The sequence below is a fragment of the Dromaius novaehollandiae genome, chromosome 3 (assembly GCF_036370855.1).
Source record: "Dromaius novaehollandiae isolate bDroNov1 chromosome 3, bDroNov1.hap1, whole genome shotgun sequence".
NCBI classification, from domain to species: domain Eukaryota; kingdom Metazoa; phylum Chordata; class Aves; order Casuariiformes; family Dromaiidae; genus Dromaius; species Dromaius novaehollandiae.
Genome location: NC_088100.1, coordinates 65,453,789 through 65,470,599, shown reverse-complemented (window position 1 = coordinate 65,470,599; position 16,811 = coordinate 65,453,789). Strand labels below are relative to the sequence as shown.

Sequence of the window (16,811 nt, the reverse complement as noted above, 5' to 3'; positions counted from 1 at the left end):
CTTAGGTAGTAAGAGACTGAATTAGTTAAGCTAGTCCTTAACTAATTTCCCAACATTGGGATATGTAGGTAATCACTCTATTGACCACTCTCTGACGCTGTTGTCAAAGATCATACCTTTATATCTTCCTATTCTGCAGCAGTCAGAGCAATGACTTGCTATTTTGGAATCACTGTTGTTCTTGGCTGACCTACTCATTTCCCTCAGACCAATGACTGATAGGGTCATGAACCCATCACAGTGGATTGCTAACTGTCCTGCTACTCAGAAATAGGTAATGTCTTTCCCGTAATTAGCTTTTCCATTATTGTGTCAAGTGCTCCAGGAACCACATCTTGTGTCTCGGCCATTAGCTGTGGTAGTTATTTCCTTCTGGCAAGAGGATACAGAGGCATGGTCCCACACATGTGAAACACTGTATTTGATTTTCTCTGTGACAAATTTAGAAATGAAGTCATGAGTGCTGGTATGGAGTCTAAAGAAGCCTACACAACTCAGGGGCTACTGAACAAGTTATACATTGCACTTAGGACAAGTTCTTGGATATACATTTCTGTGTACGTTGTTCCTCTTCTGCTTCCAGAAACAGCAAAAAATGAATCTTAACTCCCTCAGGCAGTACACAGTCAGAGTCTCCTGTGGTTGTTACGTTTGCTTTAGTGCCAAGTTCCTCTGTTTCTTGCTACACAGTTTTCCCAGAAGCTATGGATACATTTATTAGCATTGCTAAGAGGATAAACTCAAAATGAGACATAAAGGTCTCTTCATAATCCCTTCTCAGCTCCAACCCAGCACTGAGCCTTGAATTTACCAGTAGCTCAATTTTTGAGCCTGAAGCTCCTCCAGTGCTTACCAAACTGTTGTGAACATGCCCAGGGAATTCTGTTCTCTGTGGGGCAGGCTGGTACCTTCCCCTACCAAAGCCCACATCCCAAAATATGACAAAGCACTCAGTATACTCAGGCTATGCTATGAAGCCAGACAATGACTCAGGCCTTCTGTAAAACAGAAGCAGAGGGAAAAACAACTGTGATTATCTGGTAACACAAAGTCCTCTGCTTTCATCCCAAAAGCAGAAGGTCTGGCCTCAGTCCCCTTTCTACCTATGGGGTACAGTGGCCCATGCACTTCTCAGCTCAGGTCTGGAAAAAGAATAGCAGCATTTGAGTGACACTGCATTGGAGCCAGTAAACCTTCCTGACAGTCTGCTCTGCTTCCAAACTTGAGCTGGCCTGTACACAGACTGCTCGAGCTTCCCTGCATAGCACTTCCCTGCTGTCCAGACTCTGGGGCCGGCACAGGCAGAGGGAGCGCAAGTCTGTTTGCACACGAGCTTTAAGCTTTTCTCTTGCTGCACGAAGCAGAGCAAACAAAGATTAAAGGGACAGCAGCTGGAATTACACAGCTTTGTAGAGATTCCATAGTCATGCATGCATTTCCTCTATCTAGAAATAAGAAAGCATCTTTAAAGCATTCTGCACTTGTGAAAGGCTGTTAAGCAGAGGGAAATTCACCCACCTTACAAATTCACCAACTTTGATGAGTGGTAAGTGAAGGCTGGAAGCACAGAGCAATAGGCAGTCCGCTTAAGCCCACTACAGCTTTCCTCATAAAACAGCTCTTTCTCCCTACTGGAAAGAGTACTTTAGCCTGCTAAGAATTAGCAGTAAGTTAGAAAACAATCTAAAGGGCTTTTTTTCCTCTCCTCCCAATTTATGCCTGGGTGATTAAGAGAATATATGATTTCTGCCAGAGAAACAATCACAATCTGAAGTTTCTGTACCGCTTCCGGTTAACTTTGCACAAAAGCATTCAGGGAACCATCCATTTCCTTCGTAAGCCTAGAAGACAAATAAATTAAGGCATATTACACTGCCAGAGATGGATGTGGTGCGTCTATCATTTGTAGCTTTCTGTGCACAATCTGGTCATTAAACAAACACTTTGCGACATATGAGCAGGCATTTATTTGTCTGTTAGTCTCATGAGAGAAAAACAACAATGAAAATTACTATTAAAGGCAATGGGTTTGAAAAGTAATTCTAGACTGAAAACAAGTTCATACTTACTATGCATTTATGTGCTCTTTCCTTTCTCATCTGAGCCAGGAGACAAGCAGAAGCAGCTCTACAGCTGCCTTAAACTGCATTCCTCACTGCCATTGCTTTTATGGAGCTGGAAACAATGAGGAATTGCTGTAGCATTGGCTTGCCTCAGCTATCCTTCCTCCCACTAACAGGAGAAACATGCAATACAGAGGTGGGAAGGCCTGGAAGTTTTAGTAAATTCTGCTGAGGGAATTCAGCAGTGTGGGAAGTAAAACCGTGATTGCCACACAGAAACAAATTATTACTAGTCTGTGCTTTGTTGAACATGTGGCACTCAACTTGCTCTTATAAACCTGCTCTGAAGCAAGCCTGCTTACATATCTGACTCAATGTTTCTGCTCCCTGTAACAAAAGACGAACATTCTTTGATTGAACCATGCTGCAAAATTATTTCTAACTCACTAGCACATTTTCTGTACAGTCATTTAACCAGGTTGCTTATTGTAATTCAATTTGCTTTCATTTCATTTTGCAAATAAAAAAATACAAAATACAATACAAATTTAAGTATGCACTTTTATTTTACATTTTCATGGCACATTTTAATTTGTAAACATTAAGTTATCAGTCCCCTTCATGTGTTGAAAATAACCATCAAATACCTTTATGAGCATTAACCTGAGATTTAAAAAAAAAAAAAAAAGGCATCTTTCACCTTAATTGTGTACAGTACTGTTTGAAGAAGAATTACAAAAGGGAATGTTTTCCAAAATAGAATGGCTTCCTTTTGACTAGAAAGATATAGAAAATACATCAAAACATATTAGAATCATCAGCCTTATTCAGAGGATGTTACAAGTGACTGCCTGAAACAATTCAATTAACACACAGCTGAAATGCATACTGCTTCAGTCCTGCAGTAGCATGATATCAACGTTGTCATGAACACCTTGTAAAAGTAGCTCCCCTTGATAAGAGACAATCTTTCGTCGTTTTGCAGCCTTAAGAGTTCCCACTAGAGCTTCAAAGAGGTTGGCACACTTTTCATCAGCAAAGAGCACACCAAATTTCACACTCACTTGTCCATCAGCATCTAAATCAAAGATAAAACATGAAAACATATGCAGATTGTTTTTCAGTTAGGAGATTACTACAGGAACAGAAGTGAAGCACTCAGAACGCTGAAAGTAAACCCCATGGTGTTCCCCAATTGCCATCAACCTGATACCTCCTCTTACTTCACTTCCATGATGTTTGTCTTTGTTATAAAGGGCACTATGGGGGAAGATACTATGAATGCTGATGATAAACAATAGGCAACGTTCCTGCCTGGTAAGGTTTTCCCTTCTTCCCCCCCCAATGACTTGTATGAAGGACCATGCATCTACTGTGTTTATTTTTACTGATGACTTCTGAAACCTATGACCAATCCAGGCTACTGAACGTCTTCAAAGCACAAGGAGTAAATTTGTTTTAAATAACTTTTTATGTTTATGAATATTTAAGGTGCACATAGAAAAAGTGTGAGTGCATTTCTCACACACAAAGAATTTGAAGATATATGTTAAGGTTAGCTAGGTTATTCCTAAAAGACATACACAGTCATATGTAATGTATTATGTGCATGACAGTTGGATTATGAAAAATAAATGGAAACAAATGGAACTGCATCAGAACTGAAAAATATATGAACAGGTCCCATATCCACAAATTGCATGAACAATTGCAAAGAAAGTAGATTATTAACAATGGAAAACATTCTTAAGAGAAGTCTACATTCTAACCAAGTTCAAGGGAAGGTTGGGACTATAACTCCTGGATTAGAGTTTTAAGCATACAGATCAATTCCCTCCCAATAATATGATGATGATCAGAATTGAAGTGTATGAATACTGTACTGAAGTTCAGTAGTTACCCAGGAAGTGGGTGGAAGGTAAAAGTGTAACTCTTTTCTTTGATGGCTGTAGCCAGTATCTTTGAAGTCTAAGTAGGAGGGTAATTTTGCAGTTGATTTTAGTGGAAGTAAGATTTCAGGCCAACCTCCCCCGTGCTGCAGAGGTTTAAATGTTTAACTTCATAATGGGGCTACTTTAGATGAATTCTAGAGAGTACTATGCAGTCCAACATTAACTATATATACAACTTTTCAGGATACCTGAGCTTGTTTAATTAAACCTGCCAAGTTAAAAAGTTGGTATAACATGACCACATCTGTATGGTCAGAGACACTATAATACTTTATTACAATACTTACTTTTGGATCCCAACCGCCGAATCTCCTCAACTAAGAGGTTAATTTCATGTTCCACATTCATTGTTGTCTAAAAAGTAAAATAAATTATAACAAATTTATTAGGACACCATGTGTTCTTTGCACATCTCCATTGTAGCCTGTTCTGTTTATCAGGAGTATCACAGCATTTTATAAACCCCTCTAGCTTGGAAACACATGGTTCAGGATAATCTAAGATTTCAGTATTGAAAACATAGAGCCTCCACATTTGTGTGAAAAAGGATAGAAAATAAAACCTCAGTACTTTCTAAACTCATATATGAAAAGCTCACTTTTAGCTCAAGGTGCTAAAATGTGTGGGTCTGGGTTTCTGGAGTGTTTATTTTATTTGTTTCTTTCTTTCTTTTTAAATAATGAGCTTAGGCCAATCATTATTCCGGGGCAGTCAAAAATCAGAGCATCCTGGTTTGGTAATATCATAGGTCTTTGGGGGCTTTGCATCCTTCTATCAATGCCCTCAGTAGAAAGGCAACATCTTTCCTTAAATTCCCCTCCAAGATATGTGGTGGGCAAGTGGCTGTGGGGTTTTTTTGTTTTTAAAACCATGCTCAGCTTTCTGCTCATCCTGCCAAGATACCCCAGTCATCCAGCTTGTTATAGCATGCAGTGCCTGAGAGGGCAGCTGCTACTGCATATCTGCTACTGAGAGTGGAACTGATCCTGAGACAAACTATGCAAGTGCCCTAAGGATGCCAATATTTATTTCCATTCATCGTGATTCCAAGGAACTATTGCAATACAAAACAATCTGGTGCATCTCTTTGCTGTGAAACATGGCAATTGTCATTGCTGCGCATCAATGCCATGAAAGTTTAGCCATATGCAATGTAGCAGATGGCAATACTACAGTTGCACAAAATACTTCTTGGCTACAAAGGACCCAAGGTAAATAACTGCAAGCACCTAAAAGGTGTTTTGAGATCCATGCTGTATACAAGGCAGCATCAACACAATTAAACCTTTAGATGTGGAACATCTTAAGCTAATAATGGTGTCCAGATAAGCACATGGAACTGGGTGCCACAAAGAAAGCAAAGTGTCAAATGCAGCCTCAAGAAGTGCTGGCAACACAGTCTGGAATAAAAGCTATAGAGAGAGCTTCTGGAGTTGAGCACTATCTGAAAGGGTCTCAGGTTGTGAGCACAGATACTGTCTCTGCTGTTCAAGGAACCAGAATTCTGCACAGATCCGGTAAGTAAACAGAGTTTAAACTTAGTATCCGGCTGCATCACCATCTCTTCCTTCTACCAAAAAAGACCTCCTTTTTTATTTATTGGGTTAAAATAGGTAAGAGCTGTATAGTTCTACCTCCAGACCCCTCATGACTTATGCAAGGGGTAAAACACAACAAACAGAATTTGATTTTCAGAATCCAAATTCACTCACAAAAAGATCCATCTTTTTACAAGCAGATTTGAGCAAGCTTAACATCAGCATGGATTTCAGACGCAACTTCACTCAAACCACGGTTTCATCCCTAATGCACAGTAACAACAAACATTCAAGGAGATATTAACGAACTAACATATAACTTTACAACAGCATATACCGCCACGGTTATCACCTCATCAAAAAGTGTATTAAAATTGCATGGCAACGTGATTTTAGAATTTTAATTTTGTTAGTTCATGGAACAAATAAATAAAATCTAAAAGCTTGTGGAGTTTAACTGAGCACTAACTACATTGTTAGAAGTCACTGAGGAAAATACAACCTGTCTAACTAAAAGTCTACAGTACTGTTAATAATTTGCTAAACTGACAATTTTAATATTTGTTGTTATAATATCATCAGCTTCCTTAAAGTTCTTTTAACAAATTCTCTCCCCTATAGATATATACACTGGGAATTTAAATAGCAACATTTAGAATTTAAAAAGGACTCTACATCACTATCCAAAATTCTCAAGATCGAAGAGAACTATGGCTGTGTAAGGGGTTAGTGGAAGAATGAATTCTAGGTATTTCAAAATTACATATTCATGTTTAAATATTAATTTTATATTATCATCTACTCTACACACCAAATATCAGTGTCTCACATTAATTCTGTGAAGATATTGGTAGAAGCCAATGTGGTTATTTAATATGAAAATTAAACTTCCCTCTATTTACTGGAAATTCACCCAGCAAGCGGGGACCTAGCATTACCAGCAAACCGAGTTACTGCATTTTACCATCACCTTTCTAACCAACCCCGCACACCTCTCCCGTCACAAATACGGCGAAGAGCCGAGAAGGCGGCTACTCGGCGAGTCCCATTTCAGGGGAAAAGCTGAGCCCTCTCCCCCTCCCATGGCGCTCCGCAGCCCGGTCGTGCCTTCCCGCCGGGCGCGCACGGCGCCGCCTCCCCTGCGCCGCCGCGCGGAGCTTGCGCGGGGGGGGAGGGAAAGGTGCTGGGAGCGGGGAAAGGAAAAGGGGAGCGGGGAAAGGAAAAGGCGGCCGGCGAGGAGCGCCCTGCCCTGCCATGCCCTGTCCTGTCTGCCCTGGCGGCGCCCCCCGGGTGCGGCCACCCCTCCCCCCCTTCAGGGCCTGCCCCTCTCTCCCCGGCAGGAAGGGAGACGGCGGCCCCCGCCACTCACCCGCTGCCGTCGCCGGGAGCCGCGGAGGGCCGGAGGGAGGGCGGCAGCAGCGGCAAGACCGATGCAAAGCGAAAGGAGCCCGCGGCCGCCGCGGGGGAGAGGGGAGCGGCAGTGAGGCGGCCACCGCCGGGGCCTGGCCTCATGGGGTTTTCCGCCGAGAGCGGCTTCCGGGCGGGCGAGGAGCGACTGCCCCGGCCGCGGAGGGAGGGAGGTCAGGGAGGTAGTGTCTCCTCCCCGTCCCGCCCGGGCCCGGCAGCAGCGGTGAGCTGCCCGGCATCGCAGCCCGGCACCGCAACCCGCCACGGCCCGCGCGTGGGGGAGCGGCGCCTGCACCGCCATCTTGGGCTGTGCGTGCGTAGCGTCGCGGGGGCCGTTATCGGCCCTGTCCGCTCGTTCTCGGGGCTAGAAATCGCCTTCTTCCCCTGGCTCGGTCCCCCATGGCCTCCTACCACTGTGGTGGCCCTCGCCCAGCTTCTGGAGGGCTCCTCATCGGGCAGACACGGGCGACTGGCTCCAACCCCCTGCCCCGGCTCCTCTGAGGGGGCATGCAGGCCGCCTCTCTCCACTGCAGCTGTATTTCTATGCATCTCAGATGCAGCTTTACCATTACTTGCTATAATATGATTTATACTTACCTACTGGAATTATACTTACCTACTCTCATAGCAGTGTTTACATTTTCTGTCAAGGACACAGGCATTAAAACAAAGTACTCTTAACAAAGTAATGAACCTGCTGCCAACCTGAGAGTCAGAGGCAGGGCTCTCACCAAATACCTTCTGAAAATTCTCAGTGGCACAGCTTACGGCATTGCCATTCCTAGCTATCTCTCCTGCCTCTTTATCAGGCACCACTGCCCCCAAAGCAGAGCTGGTATAAGAAACTATTTCCAGTCCTTGCAATTCACATCTTCATGCCTTAGTTTATAAAGGTGAGACAGATAATTTCTCAGACTGTGAGCTGTGCAGTTTAGGCCTGGTCCCTTACTATATTCTCTCATTCCTGATATAAGGGTGAAGAAATAGCTGAACGCATCTTAAACCACTATAGCAAGCTCTGCTAGGGCTCATTTGGCAGAACCTGCAGCTAGATAAATTAATTTGCATGCTGGAAAGAATGCCAAAAAGATCCATTTTCATCACTCCAGGGCTGTAAAACTGGAGTCTAAGCCCTCTCCTTTTCCTAGGGTTTTTTTAATGTTGTTGTTTTCATTAGAACATTATCTTTTCATTAAACAATTGACTACTTAACTTTCATTTAAAAAATCACAACAGCATCTTTGTCAAAATCAGAAATACAGCGTGCTGCTTTCTGCAAAAAGAGCTATATATTCAGCAGTGATAGCAAATCAAAACATTTTCACAAACAGATTAGCTGTATTTAACATTAGTAAAGACTGTTCTTTTCAGGAAAATTAACCATAACAATTCAGAAAATAAGGTTGAAAGAGGTATATTCCTAAATTAATAATCAAATGAATCTTAAATCTCTCTGTGAGAGATTTAATGAATTATACCAATGCCACCTGAATTTTGACCCACTGTGCACATAGTAAATGTATTGTATATATACATGTATATATAAAGACACAGGCCTATATAGTAGGAACCCTTTTTTTATTTACTCAAGGCCCAAGTTGGAAGGGGTTTTTAAGGGTTTTAAAATGACAAAGGCTAATCTTTATCATAGAGTCCTCCTTCTTCCAGAGGCAGACAGCTTCCGTCTAATGAAGGAGAAACGGGGAGTCTGTATAGCTGGTCCTCTGTCATGTCACTCAGAGCATATGCAGTAACAAGCTATGCTAGCAGGAAATAAAAGCCATCAAAACTGATCCTTGCTTCATCCCCAGGAGACAGTTTGCTTTACTTGTTGCAGAAACTTGTAGTGAACGGCAGAGCAGTTCAGGAAGAGAAGGGAGGGTCTCATGCTTTGGGAGTACCATCCTACACTATTTTATTGTGTGGCTTTGTGAGGTTTGTAAGTTGCTATTCAATTCCATTTTCACCAGTATATTGCAAAAAATCAAATTAAGGTGAACTGAATTAAAAAACAGAGGAGGAGAGGATTCTAGGAAAAATTTAGTATCTGAAGAGTGTTATAACTGTGCATATGAGGCCATATTATGTATTTATGTTACGGCATACTGCTTTTCATAAGATCTCCATTTCGTTGGCCAATACAATATTGAATACTATATTAAAATGTGCAGACTTTTAAGGAGAAACTAAGATAAACCTTTTAAAACAGAATCTAATTAGTATGTTAGTAAATGTGGGAAGTATTCCAATTATTTAGCAGTATAGAATAAAAGTGCTATTTTTCTGCTTTTATTGTTAAGAGCATGCTTTCAGTTGAGTTACATAAGTACTCTACATTTCTTAATAATCAGAACAGCATTACATTTGCACAAATAATGTAGTCATTCTGGGTAATGTAATGGTTATTACAGATGATTTCCATTTGATGGAGTAATAGTTTGGGACTTTTCAGACCAAAGGTATTATTATGAAATCTATGTTAGAAATGTTTTCAAAATCTGTTTTGAATCATAACCATAATTTATAATAAGCATATCAACTATACATGTGAGAAAGAGAAACAAAGATCTGTAAGCCCTTATCTTATTTTCATTTAACCCTTTTTGAGGAATTACAAAGCATTTTTAAAATTTTGTTTCTTGAAAAGAAACAGTGTAATGTACCCAAGTATTGGCCCCTGGGAGCACGTCAGATTATCAAAACACAGTATGCTTTCATTGCTGCTTCTTTCATGGCACTTCCTTGTCATGTAATGTTAAGATAATTCTAGGTAAATCAGTAATCAAAAGCATCTGTTGCCATGACAATCAGGGCAGCAGTGATTCTGCCGAGTATGCAAACAAGCTGGGCAGCATAAGGAGTAAATGGCTGATTACATCATTACGGGGCAGCAGCAGAGAGCAGCAAATGTGAAAATTGGGGAGATGGTGATTTTCTGTTGTTCTGTTTCCCAAAATGATATTTAAAAGAAAAAGCACAAAACAGGACACAGGAGGATATAGCACAGATACAGAGATCATTGCTCACAAATATTTCATATCACTGGTTAAAGCCATCTTTGGAATCATAATTCAATTTCTCCTTATTGCATTTGGGTTCCCCAAAGTAAGGAGATTCTACCTTGAAACGACTGTTCTCATTTGACCATCACTGATAGCTCATACTGTTACTGTCTCCCCCAAATATAGTTTTACAGTTAGTTTACAATATTTAAAAAAAAACAGGAATTATGCAATACAAGATTTAAAAATATGGGTTGAGAACACAGAAGCAGACATACTGGATCCAATCAAATAGGAGTAGGCATTTGGGTAAAGAGTATAACAAACAGGGAAACTAACAGTTGATCCCCTGGCTTTCTCTCCTAGCTGCTGGCACTTATTGGATTAGGTTAGGGATTTCCTGAGCTGGAGGTTACACCCAAATCATCACATTTAAAAGTCACAGATGGGCATTTGTCTGTGAGTTTGTCTAATTCCTTTTTTAACCGACTTACACTTTTGGCTTCATGACATCCTATGGCAATTATTGCATAATTAATTTATGCAACTATGTGTAAAAAGTAGTTTGTTTTGCTTATTTTTAACTTTCTTCCTGAGAATTAAGTGCTTCCTATTTCCTGTATTCTGAGCAAGTAATCCATCTGTCTTCATCTTTCTCCATGATGTCCATGACTATAGCTCTCCAACCACCCATCTCTTGGGCAAGCTGAAGAGCCCTAGTTTTATTTAATCCCTTGTAAAATGAATGCCATTCTATGTTGCTGAGCCTTCTTGTTGTTCTTTATAATTTTTGAAATCATTCCATGTTCTTTTTTGAGACTGAATTAGTAGGACTGTCAGCATTATTCAGCACATGGGTATAGCATATACAATTGCATAATGATGTTTTCTGGTTTTTTTCACTGCTAATAATTCCCAGTATTCTACTTGCCTTTTTGAAAACTGCTGAGCACTGTCCACAATGATTTCAAAAACTCTTTCCTAAGTGGTAGCAGTTCATTGTTCTGTTATATATAATTAGGATTATTTTCCTCCCAGAACATTATTTTCCATTTTTCAGCACCATCTGCTATTTTATTGTGAGAATACCAAGTATTAGGATAGTCTCTGATAATTTGAAATAGAATCGTTCACAGACTTTGTCACCTTTTTTTCTCATGTCAGTGATGACATTTGAACAACACAGGTCCCAACACAGATCCTCCTAAGAGCACTCCGGTAACCTCTCTCCCTTGTGGAACCTGACAGTCAGCTTTATCCCTTTGTCTCCTTCTGCCTTTCAGCTACTTACTGATTCAGATTGGAGCCTGCCTTCTTATCTCGTGAGAGATTAGTTTTGTAAAAGCATTTAGTGTTTACAGTAAACTTGTAAACAAATTTGTTGTAACAGGTTTCTCCAGACAGCCCTTCAGTGCACCTGAAAAGAGCATGTAGAAAAATTTTACAAGGTCTTTTGCAAGTTAATGGCCATTTTTTCTGTTTTCCAGCATACATCAACTAAATATTCTTGTTTTACTATTGCTATCTTGATAATAAATAAACTATGCTCTTCTTGTTTTGCACAATATTATGCTCTTAAGGCTTTGTTTCATTATATGTGCTTGTGGGTGGGCAAACACACATGCACGCACACACACATATACCACAAAACTTTCTGTTGAGATCCTTACTAGCTAAAAAAGCATTAGAATTGCCAGTGTGATTTGCAGATATTTGTGCTAGAAGAGACCATCTTATCTGCCTTCTTATCTAATCCATGCCTTGCCTTGTTCTTTCAACATGTTTTTGTTCATGTTTTTGATTTAGTAGAAGTTTAGTTTCTGCTGCCTGTGCCTGTCTCACATCCCTTTGCTGTGACACCGGCAACTCACACCTGCTGCAAAGTGCCACAGATTCTCCTTACTGTCTCCAAATCTGGAGAAGCTACAGCACTGTGATTCAAGCAGGAGCATGCATATGTGTCTTGTCTTACCCAGTCCCATCACCTGTCTGTGCAGTGGGCCTCCTGTGAGTCACTTCTTAACATGGGTGTGCCATATTATGCAACTCACTACAGGGTTAAGATTCAACATGAAGTAGTAAAGCAACTTCAGCACAGGCTAAAACAAGTTTTAAAAATATGTCTTTGCATGATTTAAAGATTTCAAGTGATGGAAGATCTACCATATTCCTAACTCCTGTTGACTTTTTAACACCACAGAAAAAGTAAGATACCTTTTCTTGGAACAAGACAGAGTCACTGGCTGCAATGAGAAAGGTAGAATCACAGCAAGTCAGTGCTGTCATAGAAATCTGAGGAAAGTAAACAATATTCAGCAAGTGTGGCTGTTAGAGATGGTCAGAAGAAAAATGATATTGTTCGGGACAAGCCAATCAGCCAGGGAAACAGCATCGTGTTCTCTTACCGACTCCACACCCAAAGCATCTCCATCATTCTTGGACTAATTATTAGTCATATTTGGCTGTTCTCTCTGTCTTAAATCAGCAGTTGTTTCAAAGAAGAAAATTATTTGAGCAAAACGAAAGGCATAGTGATGCTCAGCAAAACCTTCCAGGTATTTTACTCTAAACCTTGTTTTAAGAGATCATTTGCGTGAGCAGTTAGCGCTAACTTTTCCTATAAGAAAAACATTTTTTTTCTCTTTTTTCTCTCTTTCAGTGAGCTGGAAAAGTAACCTAACAAAACATAGGCTTTTTTTAAAAATGTAAAAAACAACATGACTGACCAGCCTTAGAACAAGAGAGACTGTAAATACAAACAGAGCTGCTGCTGACAGTCTTGGCACTTGAATGGCAGCACATCTCCTGATCTCCAGATAACATGGTAACAGCTGAATCGTCCAGTCCCTCTGTCCTCATGTTTAGCATGTATCCTGAAAAAAAATCACCTCCCTTCTCCTCTTCCCTCTATGCATACACATATACACACTGACATTTTAGGGACTTTTTCAGAAAACCAACAAAACTGCCTTTGCATAAAGTTGTCAACTAATGGTGACAGAGATGACAGTTACATTAATACAGAATTACTATTCACATCTACTTCAAATACAGCTCTGGGTGTAATATCTTTATTTATTAGTTTCATATAAATTTCCTTCCTAAAGCTCAAGCATTAATAATGACTCGTGACAGAAGTACATCAAATCTTTTCCTGAAGGAAAATTTTATTGAAATAGAACTGTGGATTGACATTTGTCAGGATACATTTATTGAACAGACAAAGTCCTGTCATGGCAAAAGTCATTGCATTAATTTTTTTAGTGAAATGTCAATACCTCCTGCTGGCCATGGAAACTTGGTTCACAGAAGGTTATGGTTGGGAAAAAGCACAAGAAAATTTTCTCTGTCACTGAAGTAATGGGAGCCAATAATCATTTAATGCAATGATCCTGATTAGGAGCATCACTTTTGGGGGTAAACTGACAAAACTTTTCCTGAAGTGAACTTTAATTTTGATAGTCTACATTCTAGGTTCCCAGCTCAAAAACTGTGCTTAAAGTGCAAGATATTGGATCATTTGAAGCTGATAATCTTCAAAATTGCACTGTATTTTGAAGTCAAGTACAGGAGCACATTATTGGTTCCTGCTTATGAGGAAGTGCATTTTTAGGGTCAAATTTTTACATAAACTGCCTTTTAGGAATTCTTTTCTGGTTTTAAGATGTAAGACCAGATCTGAAATCCAAATGAGTTGCAAATACTTAATTGATTGAACTTACTAATTTCACTGGCGTTGTAGCTGCAAGTCTTTTGATGCTAATTCATTTGATTTTGTGCTGTTGGAAACTACAACAGAGAACAACTATCAGATTCCAAATGCAGCTTCCCAGAGAGCACTGCTAATGGTCTCACTTATTGACCTAAGATTCTAGAAAAAATTTCTGTCAAGGTGCAGAAGGTCAAACTGTATGCTGATTTCAAACAGTAGACACATATCTACTAGGGATGTACTATAAGAATATCAAATTAATTCACACTGTTGAACATACCATGCTGTTTGATTATAAATGATGTGCCAGTTTCCTCCTTCAGCTAACGTCTAAATTTCATGAAATTTCATGAATTTTTCATCTGCAAAGCTAATTGTAATTGTGAATCTAAAACTTCTGGGTGACTGTTTAAGTATTACCTTTTTCTTTTTCTTTTTTTCTTTTTCTTTCTTTCTTCAAGGAAACATTGTCCAAGCATCTCTGGTGTGTCTTAGATTTGGTGGAGCTTAGATTTAAAACATAGTTAAGAAAATTAAGTGTAGCCATCTATCTTTTTTGGTTTCGTTAGCCTACCTAATTGGGTTACATGCTGATTTAGTTAAGTATATAAATAATATAAGCCTCTTAAGTCCTTATGACATTGATACTATTCTGAAACAAATATTATGTGTTCTTTGTCACAAAATTGAATAGGACAAATGAGTCTCACTTCTTTTCTTTTCTTTGTAAACTGTTAGAGAAACTTCCCAATGCACTTCCTGTGAATCCAAGTCTTTCTTATGCAAGTTTAGACCAGCTTCAACTTCCTTCCACTGTTAGAAACCAGCCTATTACCCTATTTAAAATTTTTATCTCTATTTGACTTTAATGGAAGCATATAAAATAATATTACATTATGTGACAGTATGCTTCTGATGGTCTGCACATTTGACAGAATCAATAGGGGTTTGCTGATGATTCCGGAAACTATATATATGAATATTTCTGCTCTAGAAAACATAAATAGCCATGTAAATACAGTACTATCAGGGAAAAAAAAGGGAAAGGCAATGTTATTTTTTCTTTAGACAATCAGTTGCATCATGGACTAAGTAAAGCAAGTCAGTGTAGGATGAGGAACTTGCCAACTATTTAAACAAGGTATGCATGTACATCAGAGAGAAAATGTACATGTGGGCAAACGTACAGTATTTAGGATGGGTTACAGAGGAAGTACTCCTAGTCATCTTTCTCAGATGTATGTTAAGGAGAGGTGAGATCTTAAAATGGAGGAAAAAAAACAGAGAAGGCACTTATTTTCAGTTATTTAACATAGTGACATAGCTGGAGCCGTTAGAGGACAGTTCACAGAGATCCTGTGGGTGGAAGAAAACACACAAAAAAGGTCTCTAAAACAGAGGCAGCTGACCATTAAGTCAAGTAATGGATGAATTCTGTCCAGTACTAGGAAGAGATGGAGGGCCAAGGACTGCAGTGAGCCAGCTTTTCCCTTTCACCTCCTGCTGAGTTACTATTTCACCTGCCAGTAGAAGCAAAGGAGAAAAGAGAGCTGAAGAGACAATGTTAGAGACTAGCCTCTTGTTTTTGCTTAAAAAGAAGGGTTGTGCTCCTTTATGCTCTAATCTTTTAGAAGGTTTCCATTGTCCTCAGCTGGAGTTTTGCCAGCAGATCTTTCAGAACAAAGATTGATGATGAAGCACTGTTTAAAATGGCTGACATTGCACTATGATGTACATCAGCCACCGAAAACTGTTAATTTGTAGGTGCTGACAGAATAGGATTACTGTGAACTGTGTAGAGAATACAATGCATACAATTAGCAATTTTCCTGAAAAGTCAGCAGGCATTTAAGAAGCATTTGCCCAAGTGTAATGTCTAAGATTTGGGGTTGGAATTGAAAGATCCCTGGTTTTCAGTCAGGCTTTTAAGTTGTATGACCTATGCATACATCTGCATTAAAATTTATCTCACCAAATTTTAGCTACCTGAAAGTAACTTGGAGATGACATTTAACTTTTAAATAGCTAAAGACATGTGGAACCAGTAAAAGCTCTCTGGTCACAGTTGTAGGTTGAGATAATTGGTAATGCAGAGTAAGCTATTAAATGAAGTACCAAGAGTATATTGATGACCCCAATCTATTGATTAACCACAGATTCCTTAAACAAATGCACAAGTAATCCTCAGTATTAACAGCTTCTCACAATAACAAATAGTCATTAATAAAGACTTGGTATGTCAGTTAATTAGTTACTACTGCTCAGATTGCCCTATCTTTGTGTTTCTATCACGGAGGCAAACAGAAAGTGGTAAGTCTAATATTTCACCAGTAGAAGTGTAGACTCTCTTTTATTCACTTACTTTCTAAGGAATACACATCCTTTATTTTGGTACTGGGAAATATAATTCATATGTGTTCCCAAGCTAACAACTGACTACACAGGCTATTTTTCTCACAGGTCAGATGTGAGGAAACAGAGCCATTTCACTTCCTTCAAGATGTCTATATAAAGACAAGAGGAAAATAGGATCAGACCTATTGTTCTTTGAGTTTCCTGCCTCCTTTTTTAGTGTGCTTCATTTGGAAAAGCAAGGCACTGCCACTCTAAGTCCATCATCTCTAGTTAGTGTATTTGGATATCTAATAATCTATATATTGCTCTTGTACTACACAATGTCAAAAGAGTCTTCATTTGATAAAAAGGCTGTATAATGCTTTGCCAAAGGTAGCTGCTGCTTCTGTTTTTCTTTTAGATAAAGTAATGTAGCTCTTCATTTAAAATCTCTCTTCCAAATTAATAAACTCAAAATGTACAAATAAATATCCTGTTCATAAAATCTCAGTAAACTTTTTTTAGGTTCCTTCTTCTCAGTTGTTTTTTCCAAGTCTTCAGTCATTTGAATAGCTGGTGTATGATGATCAAATATAAACAAGACAAAGGTCTGAGTTATGAAGTATATTTGGCCTGTTCTTTGGTTACCCTAGTCCTAGGCTTTTTGCCAGGATTATAAGAATTCTCACTGGAATGAACTGGGAAATGAAATTTCTGCTCTTACTCAGCTAAGAATGGTAACAAGATCTGTGAAAGCAAGCATGAGATCACTGTATGCTCCCAGCAGGCCCCGCTTTGCTATT

The 16,811-nt window shown here is 39.4% G+C and overlaps 1 protein-coding gene across 3 annotated transcripts; it reads right to left on the bottom strand.

Annotated features, from left to right (window-relative positions):
• Nucleotides 1-2,610: 2,610 nt before the first annotated feature.
• ABRACL (ABRA C-terminal like) lies at nt 2,611-7,531 on the bottom strand. Of its 3 annotated transcripts, none has more exons than XM_064509060.1 (3): nt 7,372-7,531; nt 4,303-4,369; nt 2,611-3,141 (listed from the first exon to the last, which is right to left on the bottom strand). In XM_064509060.1, the coding sequence occupies exons 1-3, from the start codon at nt 7,507-7,509 to the stop codon at nt 2,957-2,959; spliced, it is 390 nt and encodes a 129-aa protein (XP_064365130.1). In that variant the 5' UTR covers nt 7,510-7,531; the 3' UTR covers nt 2,611-2,956. The 3 variants fall into 3 exon arrangements, with proteins under 3 accessions (XP_064365130.1, XP_025977289.2, XP_025977297.2); XM_026121504.2 differs by lacking the exon at nt 7,372-7,531 and adding an exon at nt 6,923-7,276; XM_026121512.2 differs by lacking the exon at nt 7,372-7,531 and adding an exon at nt 5,728-5,830.
• Nucleotides 7,532-16,811: the final 9,280 nt, after the last annotated feature.

What these genes read in the sequence shown, in the direction of transcription:
- ABRACL (XM_026121504.2), bottom strand. Translation starts at nt 7,261, where the DNA reads ATGGCGGTGCAGGCGCCGCTCCCCCACGCGCGGGCCGTGGCGGGTTGC. An exon ending in GCTCCCGGCGACGGCAGCGG is followed by an intron (nt 4,370 to 6,922) that starts GTGAGTGGCGGG and finishes TTTACTTTTTAG; the next exon opens with ACAACAATGAATGTGGAACA. An exon ending in TCGGCGGTTGGGATCCAAAA is followed by an intron (nt 3,142 to 4,302) that starts GTAAGTATTGTA and finishes TCTTTGATTTAG; the next exon opens with ATGCTGATGGACAAGTGAGT.